Raw genomic sequence first — 13,274 nt, 5'->3', positions numbered from 1 at the left:
TCGCAGCCAAAAAACCAAATCCTAAAACAGAAGCAATATTGTAACAAATTCAATAAAGACTTTAAAAATGGTTCACATCAAAAAATCTTAAAAAAAAAAAAACCCTCCTATAATCCAAGATAGAACTTTAGAATTGACATGAACCTTCGAGATCACTTCTGAGAACTTTCTCATTTTGCAGATGGGAAATCTGTGGGCCGGAGAATTAACTGGCTTGCTTAATATCACACAGATAGTTGGTAACAGAGCTTATCTCTTGTGGGTTACCAGAGGATCCAGAATGGGTTCATGTGCAATCAGAATTCTTATAGTACATCTGGGAGGGAGCTCTTACCTGGGAGAATTTGGCTTGGTTGAGGCCAAATCATAGTTACTTCTTCTCCTATCTCTGACTCGTGGGGTTAATTATCCATTTAAGAGTGTGTAGGTTCATATCCTGGCTGTGAGTATAACCTCTCTGTGCCTCAGTATTCTTGCCTGTAAAGTGGGGTAATACCGGTACCTTCCTCAGGAGGGTTTTGTGAGGATTACATGTGTCAGTACATGTAAAGTGCCTAGAATAGTGTCTAGGATGTAGTCAGGCCTCAATAAAAATCAACCACTTTTATTATTTTTGTGAGTATTCACTCCTCCCTACTCTTTCTCCTGATTCATAATATTCAGCCTTTTGGGAAGTTATTTATATCTCTGCCATAAGGGATATTCTTGTAAAATGGTTGAGTGAGAAAGATATTGGGGGCAACTGGATAGGGAGAAAAGAGCATAGACCCCTGAGCCTAACTGCCTGGCTTCCAATGCCAGCTTCATGTGACCTTGACCTCGAGCAGGTTACTTAACCTCTATGAGCATTAACATTGGGATTAATACTCTCTACCTCGTAGAGTTGTTGTGAAGATTAAATGTATTCATATATGTAAAGCACTTTGCACAGTGCCTGGCATGAAGTATGTGCTACATAAATGAAGGCTCTAGAGTTATTTTCCTGCCTGTTTTGTTCTCTGTGTCTCCAGAGCCTCAGAATTGGGCTGTGTAGGAATCGGCACTGGGGTGGTGCCCTTGAACTAATCAGAGATTCCCTTCCTCTTCCTCCCAACCTTGTCCGAGTCAGCCTGCCAGCCTCAGTGTTCCGTGTGCACCAGTGGGCTAGAGTGCTCGTCCTGCCGGCCTCCCCTGCTGATGCAGCATGGCCAGTGCGTGTCCGCCTGTGGGAACGGCTTCTACCAAGACCGCCACTCCTGTGCAGGTAATCACTGACTGGGCCACGGTCGGCCGGGCCACTGAGAAAGCCATCCCCTGCCCCCAAGCCATCTGGGGCCACCCAGAGCTGTAAGCAACTGTAGGCTCCCTTCTTGCATGTCCTTGGTTAGATTTTTAGAAAAATCATTTGGAGGGAAAGTGGTGAAAGGGAACAAGTGCATGGTATTCATCAGGTGTGCAGGCCGAATGAGCTCCAAGGTCAGGTGAAGGTCCTCTGTGGAGGAGGCTGCTGGCCGTCTCCACTCCAGCTCGTGGTCATAGGCAGAGTCCACGGGACTGTGGAAACCGTCCTGAGAGGAAACACTGGTACTGTGCATGCCATGCGGATGTGAGGAGAGCGGGGCCTGGGGCCAGTCACATTATAGATCTCTTTGAGATCTGTAAGAATTCTTCTGTATTTCTGTATCCCCAACGTCAAGGGCTGCACAAAGAGTTCAGATTTGTGCAGCGTTTGTTGAGCAACTGTTTGAGGAATGAAAGAATGTCCTACCCCTTGGTGATCCTGAAGGACCAGTGTTTCAACAGAAGTCTCAGCCATAAAGGAGAAAAGAACCCTTAATGTTTATTACAATCATGTTCTGTTTACCTGTTATTTTAGAAGGGGCTCAAAGTGGGTGCATACACTTTTATAAGTGTCTAATGGTTTGGCAATTTAGGTAAACTGCTGAAATTTCAATTTGATGAAATTATTGAATGTATTCTTTACTCCTTTCTTTTTTTTTTAATTTATTTATTTATTTTTTGGCTGTGTTGGGTCTTCGTTTCTGTGCGAGGGCTTTCTCTAGTTGGGGCAAGCGGGAGCTACTCTTCATTGCGGTGCGCAGGCCTCTCACTGTCGCGGCTTCTCCCATTGCGGAGCGCAGGCTCAGTAGTCGTGGCTCACGGGCCTAGTTGCTCCGCGGCATGTGGGATCTTCCCAGACCAGGGCTCGAACCCGTGTCCCCTGCATTGGCAGGCAGATTCTCAACCACTGCGCCACCTGGGAAGCCCTACTCCTTTCTTCTATCCCATCAAAGAGACCTCCTGCTAGCACTCCTGCGACAGATTTGCTTTTGAAAGAGAATTAATTCCCTGTGGATTTTATTCTTCCCTCCGTACCACCTCCACCCCTACCACATGTCCCACCTACATGTTTACTTTTTTTTCTTTTTTGGCCACTTTTCTTTCTCCCAAGCCCAGTGTTTTAACTGGTGATGTTAATGCTGTTTCAGGGCACTTTGAAACGGGTAATGTTTCATTTGATTACTGGTTTACGTAGCTGACTGCTTCCACATTCTATTCACATACCCATACACAAATGCCTTAGTAGAAAGTTGCTGGGAAAATTTGTTCATGCTCCCTCCAGGGAATTAAACCAATTTGCTTTAGTTCAGCCTGGTTGCATTTTTATACATAAAATGAGAAGAAAAAAGAGAGCAAGGGGAGAGAGAGAAGAGGAGAAGGAGAATGATCTTAAAAATTAAAGATAAACTTGTGATCAATTTCCATATACTGTTTCGATGCTGAGATTGCACAAATAATCTTTCCTTATAAATAAGCTTTCTCGTTGTCGGAATTATTTGAAATATTTGTGCTTGCACCATTTTTGGTGACTTTTCACCTTAGAAATCGGTCAGTCAACCAGCGCTCTTCCAGAAAGTGCTAAACTTTTCAAAATGAGCCTGCCATTTTATGATAACAACAGGTTTTGCTGGACTGATTCCTCCTGGCAGGGTCATTTATGTTCTGGCTGGCATCAATTGGCACTTTATTGACCCATCAAAACCGAAAAGAAAGTGAACACTGTGCTGAGGAAACTCATTACCAGAAATTACCTGATTAATATTCATGCTCACCATGTTGAATATAAGGCGGAGTGAGAAATTTGGGGCAGAGCCAATTGGCACGTAGACACAGTGATTCTTCAGTGAAAGGGTAGGAGCAGGTAAACCAGGGAGGGGTGAAAGAAGGCCCTGAGTCCTGCCAGAGAACTGCATCCTTAGGGGCCTTTGTCACTGCCACGCTTCCCTTGAGTTTTGTGGTGTATACACACACATATACATATGCTTACAAACGTGTACACATGTGTGCATATATTAATATTATTGTTATAATGTTGTGCTTGATTCAACTGAATAGCATTGTAAATATAGATCACATTTTGTGTCCCATACCAGTCACTGCTTCATTTCCTCTGCCTTCCCCAACTTGAGAGTTTGACACTTTGATCACTTTCCCTGAAGGATCAGCACCACCCAGTTTTTATACCAGTCTAAATCGGAGACAGGCAATGTGTAAGTTGCCTCTTCCCTACAGCAGGGAGGGCCAAGGCGCAGTCACCTTCTTAATGCCTAGAACTCACTTGTAGGCCTGGCTCTCAGGCTTCTGCCTTAACCCCTAGGCTTCTTTTGCCACCACCTGGATCTGGTCCAACATTCCTTCTTGACCCCATGGACACTAGGTCCTAGAACTGGGGTTCTCCTTTGGTTCCTGCCACCTGTCCTGTGGTGACCCTTTTCTAGGAATTAACAGCCCATCTCTTAACCCCAACCTGATGGCCAAGCTTGACCCATGTATGATGTTCTTTGTCCCACCCCCCAACACCACGTGACCTTGCACCCTTCCCCCATGGCTCTTAGGTACCACTTGTCCTGGACTTACTGTATGCTCTCTACCAGAGTGGTAGTTTCATTACCTCTTCTTAGAAACCTTGGTATTAAATCTAAATCTAGATCCAGACTGAGCTTGCCCATCCTGAGAACATTCTTCCTTGCCTGTCTTGCTCCTCTTTTCAATCAACCTCTGTTTCACTCTGGTGGGACTATTGAACTGTACACACAAATCATAGATATAAAAGCCCATAAGAAGAAAAGTTAAAACAACCAAACTAACACACACCGTGCAAGATTAGTTTAAAATGAGTAGCTCAAGACTGTAGACCTTGAGTTGAGAAAGAACAGAATTTAGCCAGTTTTTATATGTGTATCAGTGTTTGCTTTGTCTACTTAAAACTTCCAGTATTCGCAAAAGTTTGAGGATGGAGCTGTGTGTACCCATGGCAGGTGCTGCCTTCATACTGCAGACCCAGAGATGGGCGGGAGGGTGATACAGTGCTCGAGACCATAGGCTCGGGAGCCAAACCACCTGGATGCCAGTCTTGGCTCTGTCACTTCAAACAGCCTATTCTTTAACTTTGTGCTTCAATTGCCTACGGCTGAAGCAGGGACAGTGATATCTGCCATATAGCATTGTTGTGCAGATTGAATGAGTGAATTCACACATGTCATTTAGGATGGCGCCTGGCACCTGTAAGCCCTCCATGTATGTTAGGAGACTTGGATTTTTGCTTCCCATCGTCCTTTCCTGTTCCCTGTCCCCCACTCCTCCATTCATTCTCTGTTGACCATTGCTCGAGGTCCTGAGAATATGAAGGGTCCATGTTTGCCTGTAGTGAGCTGGTAATCAAGGCAGGGTTAGCTGCTGCTTACAGAGATGTGAAAAAATAAAAATACAAACATAAAAACCTCTGCAGCTTATATATCTGATTGCTGTGTGGTCTTAGATTTTGAAACTTAAAGAATCAAGCAACTGAACATTTTTTAGGTTTGTGTGAGTTGAATCTCAACTCTACCACTTACTGCTGTATGGCTTTGGGCAAGTCATTTAACCACTTTGAGCCTCAGTTTCCGCCACTGTAAAATGGGGATCATATTATCTACTTTAAGCCATTAATATGAAGGTTAGAAAAGATGTTTGAAAATGTAAATATATTATGATTGACACATAGTATGTGGACAATAAAAGGCAGCTATTGTCATTATCAAATCTGTTACCTTTATTTTTCAATTTATGCAAATGAAAATCAAATAGCTTACATTAGTAAACAAAGGGTTTTGTGCCATTTGTGTCTGATTTTAAACAACTTTTATATATTACGGAGAAGTAAATATAATATAGAGAACGGTTTACTGTATTCATCACAAGTTGAGATCATTTTATTTTCTTTAAATGCTTCGATTAAATGATGAGAATCTGGAATGATTTGTTTCTTAGCCAACATTAAGGTACATTTAGAAGGAAAACTTATGATAAGAAAACCTGTAAAATTTACATATAGGATGCTGACCTGGCTGAGATTTAAAAGCTGGAGTTTGAACAGAAGAATTTCTAAAGTTAATTATTTGTTGGAATTTTGTTTGACTGGAGCAGCCCAACCATCTGTGGACGTGAAGCGCTGACCCCTTGCAGCCAGGCCCAAAGCAGTACTTGCTGGGTCTCAGCATTATATTCTGCTTGTGGCTGAGCCCAGCCTGGCCGTGCCCAGGAAGAACCTCTTGGCAAAGGCATTTATGAAACTGATGTTCTGCAAGCCTCAAGGAAACAGGAGCCCTCCTTGTTCTGTTGGGATAGCCACTGTCAAGCTGGTTTCTTCCATGGCCCCTCCAACATCCCCCAGAGCTGGAGGGTCAGTCCCAATTTCACTGCCAGATCACATATTCAGTCTGGGGGCCCAGCACAGCCTACGAGTCTGCCTTTGCCCATTTTGTTTTGCCCTTTAAATCTTACGCGTGTTCAAACCTCTGGTATTCAACAGCAATTATGGTGTCTCACTTAATTGCTCAGTGTCTTGTAAAGGGGACTTACTGCTTCAAGTGATATTCCCATCTCCTTCATTCTGTTCATGCGACGAATATTTGTTGAGGCTCTTCCACCTCCCAGGCTCTGGGATACTGCAGTGAACTGACAGAAAACTGCCCTGTGGTTCAGGAACTTAACGTTCTCAATGGGAGAAGAGTGTCAGTAAATAAGCAAATAAATAAGATCATTTCAAATAGTTACCATTGTATGAATTCATTACCTTCAGTGCTATAAAGACAGTTTAAAAGGTCTGTTATAGGAAGTGACTGATTACTGAGGCAGGGACAGGTCTTATCCTTCTGAATTCCCCACAGTGCTGAGCACATATAAGGCCCTCTGGAACAACTTTTGATTGAAAAAGGTGTGACTTAAACCACTGCACAGAGGAGAAAGCATAGGATTGTACAGGCATGCCTAGACTCTGGCTTCCTGGTGACCCGATTTCCATTTAGCTTCTATTATTTACTCCCTGTCAGCAATTCCTGGCTACCTGTGGCCTCAGGAAAATTACAGAATCTTATTTTTCCCACCCTTCTTTTTCTTGTCTTTACTTACCTCCTCTCTAAGATACCTGGGTGCCTTATGAGTGCTGAAACAGTGATTCTTCTTAAAAAAAACCTGTCACCGGAACTTGGGAAGTATCCACGGGGTGTTTTAAGCCATTCAGAGGGGAGGACAACAGGAGTGCCCTCCTAGAATGTTCGTTCCCTGAGTAAACTAGGCCCAGTGAAGCAGGTGACAATCGTATTCCAAATCCCCTCCCTCTCTGGACATTCTCGAAAAGGATAAATAGAGAGAGGAAGGAAAAAGCAGCTGGTGGTGTTTTGCCTGGTGGGCCTCTGCTCTAGCAGGCGACTGGCTGTGTTTGGCATTCGTGCTGCTCATTGGACCCTTGCCGCGTATGCCGAAGGCAGATGACGGAACAGAAGTATCACATACCAGCCGAGAAAGCCCGCCACAAGTGCAAGGGAGTTGATCTTCCAGACAGATCCCATTCTTGCTGACAAATCTGAACCCCCAAATATTTCAGCTATGGATTACAAAGTAGTGACAAGTCTTCTGGCTTTCTGCCCAGTTCTTAGCGTTCGCAGTTATTTTAGCTAGACTGTGTGGCGTGCATTTGTACATTCTTTCTCTCTTTTCCCCATTCCCCACCCAGCACCCTCCCTGCTCTGCCCTCCCCTCCCCTCCCTTTTTATGCTGCCCGCAGAGTACCCAGCACCTCCATGCTAATCACTGCCCAGATCTGAGCAGGCTGTGCCAGTGCGGCCAGGAAGTCTGGGAACTCGCCCATCAAAAGCCTGGTTTGGGCTGGTGGTCCCTCCTTTGGGTCTTTAGTTTCTATAGACAAGTAGACTCAAGGTATCACTGGAAAAATCGATAGGCATTTAATTAACACGAGCTGAGGAAAACCCCAGGGAGTCCAAGCAGCTGAGAGTTGCCAATGGTCACAGTGGATGAGTGGAATCTGAGAATTCTGTTTGGCTGTCAGGCTCAGCCTAGGTGGTCACCGCATTTGAAAACCCTCAGGGTGTGCTGTGTTGTAGATTTAGGAGTATAGGTAGAGGGGCAGCAGACAGAAAGGATAACCTGAGGAGTGTTCCTGGTGAGCTGAATGTCTGCCTTTATCCTCTCACTTATGTACCTTTGAAAAGCTAGCCTGCTTGTAAATCTCTCTCCATGTGGACCTGCCAAAGCCTCCATCAGCTGAGAAGTCGTTCCTTCGGCTCAAGCTCTCTGTCTACAGAAGACCCTGCTAAAAATTCAAATATGTTACCAAGACAAGCAAATCATTCAGCTGTATCACAAATGTGGTTAATAGATTAACTAGCTATTTACCCAGCCCCTGCCTTAGAGAAAAGGACTATATGCTTTTTTTTTTTCTCCTTTAGAAATTTTTTCCCCTAAGTACCAAATGAATTCATCTAATAAAGTCAGTAAAATTCAAGGCGCATAAAATCAGTGAAAATCCCTGACTCGAGCTCTCCCAAATCATGGCTGTTGGTATTTTGGTGAACGTCTTCCTAATTTATGTAGTGTGTGTGTGTGTGTGTGTGTGTGTTGTGTACACAGACACATATAGATGCATTTATTTTTCAAAAGTAAAATCACACTCCATATATAGTTTTATTGCCTGTTTTCCCCATGTTATTTATTATCCTTCTACAACATCTTTTTAAAGCTGTTGTATAATTTTCCATCTGTGGCTGTGCAAGAATTCATTTAGCCAATCCTCTGTTTGACATTTCTTCCTCATTTTTCCATGATCATAAATAACCACGATGTAAACATTTTTAATAGAAATTGTGGTAAATATGTTTGATTAGGGTAAATTCTTAGACATGTAATTGCTGGCCCTAAGTGTATATAGGCACATATTTAAGCTTTTGACACATGTTAACATATTACTCTCCTTTAAAGAAGCTGTAATTTGCACTCCTGCTAGAAACACATGAGGGTGCCTACCTCCTACTACCCTTGTCAGCACTAGGTATTACCATACTCATTGCATTTGTCAATTTGATTGATGTAAAATGTAATCTTGTTTATTTATTTATTAATACTTACTTTGGGGATTTATATGAAGGAAGTTGAATTAATCATACTTACCCGTTCATGGCCCCCTTTCATCATTGGCCTGGACCAGGCTATTCTCCTCCTTATCTATCTGTCTATCTCCCTGTCTGTCTACTCCTTTTGTCCCCATAACCTGTTCCCACTTCCTTTCTCCCCATCTCCCCACTTAAGTGACTATTCTAATGCAATTTAATGTGGATTTGTTGTATGTGTGTGCTCTTACTGTTTTGTATGCATGTATTTTAAATATTCATACATATTACTAGGTGGATATTTCGTTCTTTTCCCTTTTTTTTTTTTTTTTTTTTTTTCAATAAGTGGTTTTATTACTGGTTAGATTTTACAACTTCTGATATTTGAACAGACTTCCCCCCTAAAATTCTAAAACAACAAAGCGACCGTTGGAGGGGGTTGATTTTTTTCTTTTTCTTTTTTCTTTTTAGGACTATTCAAAGTAACAAACTTTTTTTTTTTTTTTTTTTACATTTTTTCTCTGGTCATAAATGTACAGAGAGAAAAAGAGGGAGAGAAAAATGAACAAGTCATCCAAAGTATGGAGATAAAACAGTATTCCTAAGGCACGTGGCAGTCTTAGAAAATACAGAAGCTCTAGCCAACTTAAATTATGTGTTGTTTTTCCTCGCTCAGTCCACAAAACTGTACAGTGACACAAATGCTGTGTTGCAGATAGATCTTCCAAGTAATTCCAGTCCACACCGCTGTGTCAGCCAGGGGCGCAATTATTTTCTTCCTCAGTTTCCACGCAAGATCCTAAAATGTGGTTAGCTAGTTGCTCAAAGCCTGCATTTTAAAATACACTTGGGCAGATTGGTTCAAGATGGCTGAGTAGAAGGACATGCGCTCACTACCTCTTGCGAGAGCACTGGAATCACAACTGACTGCTGAACAATCAATGACGGGAAGACACTGGAACTCACCAAAAAAGATAGCCCACATCCAAAGACGAAGGAGAAGCTGCAATGAGACAGTATGAGGGGCACAATCACAATAAAATCAAATCCCATAACTGCTGGGTGGGTGACTCACAAACTGGAGAACACTTATACCACAGAAGTCCACCCACTGGAGTGAAGGTTCTGAGCCCCATGTCAGGCTTCCCAACCTGGGGGTCCAGAAATGGGAGGAGGAATTCCTAGAGAATCAGATTTTGAAGGCTAGCGGGATTTGGTTGCAGGACTTCAACAGGACTGGGGGAAACAGAGACCCCACTCTTGGAGGGCACACACAAAGTAGTGTGTGCATCGGGACCCAGGGGAAGGAGCAGTGACCCCATAGGAGACTGAACCAGGCCTACCTGCTGGTGTTGGAGGGTCTCCTTCAGAAGCAGGGGGTGGCTCTGTCTCACCGTGACGACAAGAACACTGGCAGCAGAAGTTCTGGGAATTACTCCTTGGTGTAAGCCTTCCCACAGTCAGCCATTAGCCCCACCAAAGAGCCCAGGTAGGCTCCAGTGTTGGGTTGCCTCAGGACAAACAACCAATAGGGAAGGAACCCAGCCCCACCCATCAGCAGTCAAGTGGATTATAGTTTTACTGAGCTCTGCCCACCAGAGCAACAGCCAGCTCTACCCACCACCAGTCCCTCCCATCAGGAAACTTGCACAAGCCTCTTAGATAGCCTCATCCACCAGAGGGCAGATAGCAGAAGCAAGAAGAACTACAATCCTGCAGCCTGTGGGACAAAAACCACATTCACAGAAAGATAGACAAGATGAAAAGCCAGAGGGCTATGTACCAGATGAAGGAACAAGATAAAACCCCAGAAAAACAACTAAATGAAGTGGAGATAGGCAACCTTCCAGAAAAAGAATTCAGAATAATGACAGTGAAAATGATCCAGGACCTCAGAAAAAGAATGGAGGCAAAGATCGAGATGATGCAAGAAATGTTTAACAAAGACCTAGAAGAATTAAAGAACAAACACCTAGAAGAATTAAAGAACAAACAAACAGAGATGAATATTACAATAACTGAAATGAAAAATACACTAGGAGGAATCAACAGCAGAATAACTGAGGCAGAAGAACGGATAAGTGACCTGGAAGATACAATAGTGGAAATAGCTACCACAGAGCAGAATAAAGAAAAAAGAATGAAAAGAAATGAAGACAGCCTAAGAGACCTCTGGGACAACATTAAACACAACAATGTTCGCATTATAGGGGTCCCAGAAGGAGAAGAGCGAGAGAAAGGACCTGAGAAAAATATTTGAAGAGATTATAGTCGAAAATTCCCTTACATGGGAAAGGAAATAGCCACCCAAATCCAGGAAGTGGAGAGAGTCCCAGGCAGGGTAAACCCAAGGAGAAACAAGCCGAGACACATAGTAATCAAACTGACGAAAATTAAACACAAAGAAAAATTATTGAAAGCAACAAGGGAAAAATGACAAATAACATACAAGGGAACTCCCATAAGGTTAAAAGCTGATTTCTCAGCAGAAACACTACAAGCCAGAAGGGAGTGGCATGATACATTTAAAGTGATGAAAGGGAAGAACCTACAACCAAGATTACCTGGCAAGGATCTCATTCAGATTCGATGGAGAAATCAAAAGCTTTACAGATAAGCAAAAGCTAAGAGAATTCAGCACCACCAAACCAGCTCTACAACAAAGGCTAAAGCAACTTCTCTAAGTGGGAAACAAGAGAAGAAAAGGACCTATAAAAACAAACCCATAACAATTAAGAAAATGGTAATAGGAACATACATATCGATAATTACCTTAAACGTGAATGGATTAAATGCGCCAACCAAAAGACACAGGCTCACTGAATGGATACAAAAACAAGACCCATATATATGCTGTCTACAAGAGATCCACTTCAGACCTAGGGACACATACAGACTGAAAGTGAGGAGATGGAAAAAGATATTCCATGCAAATGGAAATCAAAGGAAAGCTGGAGTAGCCATACTCATATCAGATAAAATAGACTTTAAAATAAAGAATGTTACAAAAGACAAGGAAGGACACTACATAATGATCAAGGGATCAATCCAAGAAAAAGATATAACAATTATAAGTATATATGCACCCAACATAGGAGCACCTCAATACATAAGGCAATGGCTAACAGCTATCAAAAAGGAAATCGACAGTAACACAGTAATAGTGGGGAACTTTTAACACCTCACTTACACCAAAGGACAGATCATCCAAACAGAAAATTAATAAGGAAACACAAGCTTTAAATGACACAGTAGACCAGATAGATTTAATTGATATTTATAGGACATTCCATCCAAAAACAGCAGATTACACTTTCTTCTCAAGTGCGCATGGAACATTCTCCAGGATAGATCACATCTTGGGTCACAAATCAAGCCTCAGTAAATTTAAGACAATTGAAATTATATCAAGCATCTTTTCTGACCACAGTGCTATGAGATTACAAATCAATTACAGGGAAAAAAACAGAAAAAACACAAACACATGGAGGCTAAACAATATGTTACTAAATAACCAAGAGATCACTGAAGAAATCAAAGAGGAAATCAAAAAATGCCTAGAGGCAAATTACAGTGAAAACACGACAATCCAAAACCTATGGGATGCAGCAAAAGCAGTTCCAAGAGGGAAGTTTATAGCAATACAAGCCTATCTCAAGGAACAAGAAAAATCTCAAAAAAAGAATCTAACCTTACACCAAAATGAACTAGAGAAAGAAGAACAAACAAAACCTGAAGTTAGTAGAAGGAAAGAAATCATAAAGATCAGAGCAGAAATAAATAAAATAGACACAAAGAAAACAATAGCAAAGATCAATAAAACTAAAAGCTGGTTCTTTGAGAAGATAAACAAAATTGACAGACCATTAGCCAGACTCATCAAGAAAAAGAGGGAGAGGACTCAAATCAATAAAATCAGAAATGAAAAAGGAGAAGTTACAACAGACACCACAGATATACAAAGCATCCTAAGAGACTACTATAAGCAACTCTATGCCAATAAAATGTACAACCTGGAAGAAATGGACAAATTCTTAGAAAGGTATAACCTTCCAAGACTGAACCAGGGAGAAAGAGAAAATATGAACAGACCAATCACAAGTAATGAACTTGAAACTGTGATTAAAAATCTTCCAACAAACAGAAGTCCAGGACCAGATGGCTTCACAGGTGAATTCTATCAAACATTTACAGAAGAGCTTACACCCATCCTTCTCAAACTCTTCAAAAAAATGGCAGAGGAAGGAACACTCCCAAACTCATTCTATGAGGCCACCATCAACCTGATACCAAAACCAGACAAAGATACTACAAAAAAAGAAAATTACAGACCAATATCATTGATGAATATAGATTCAAAAATCCTCAATAAAATACTAGCAAACAGAATCCAACAACACATTAATAGGATCATACACCATGATCAAGTGGGATTTATCCCAGGGATTCAAGGATTCTTCAATATACGCAAATCAATCAATGTGATACACCATATTAACAAACTGAAGAAGAAAAACCATATGGTCATCTCATTAGATGCAGAAAAAGCTTTGGACAAAATTCAACACCGATTTATGATAAAAACTCTACAGAAAGTGGGCATAGAAGGAACCTACCTCAACATAATAAAGGCCATATATGACAAACCCACAGCAAACATCATTCTCAATGGTGAAAAACTGAAAGCATTTCCTCTAAGATCAGGAACAAGACAAAGATATCCCCTCTCACACTACTATTCAACATAGTTTTGGAAGTCCTAGTCACAGCAATCAGAGAAGAAAAAGAAATAAAAGGAATACAAATTGGAAAAGAAGAAGTAAAACTGTCACTGTTTGCAGATGACATGAT

General features: G+C 41.8%; 1 protein-coding gene across 5 annotated transcripts in view; it reads left to right on the top strand.

Moving 5' to 3' along the window:
• Positions 1 to 13,274, top strand: part of FRAS1 (Fraser extracellular matrix complex subunit 1) — a 445,822-nt gene that overhangs the window by 204,917 nt on the left and 227,631 nt on the right. For all 5 annotated transcript variants that reach the window (XM_036852337.1, XM_036852339.1, XM_036852338.1 and 2 more), the window contains exon 14: positions 1,109 to 1,243. In XM_036852337.1, the coding sequence (XP_036708232.1) occupies positions 1,109 to 1,243 (135 nt within the window). The remainder of the gene's footprint in view (positions 1 to 1,108; positions 1,244 to 13,274) is intronic.

Source organism: Balaenoptera musculus, chromosome 5, assembly GCF_009873245.2.
Source record: "Balaenoptera musculus isolate JJ_BM4_2016_0621 chromosome 5, mBalMus1.pri.v3, whole genome shotgun sequence".
NCBI classification, from domain to species: Eukaryota; Metazoa; Chordata; class Mammalia; order Artiodactyla; family Balaenopteridae; genus Balaenoptera; species Balaenoptera musculus.
Note: the sequence above shows the minus strand (reverse complement) of the source record. Positions and strands in the feature narration are given on the sequence as shown.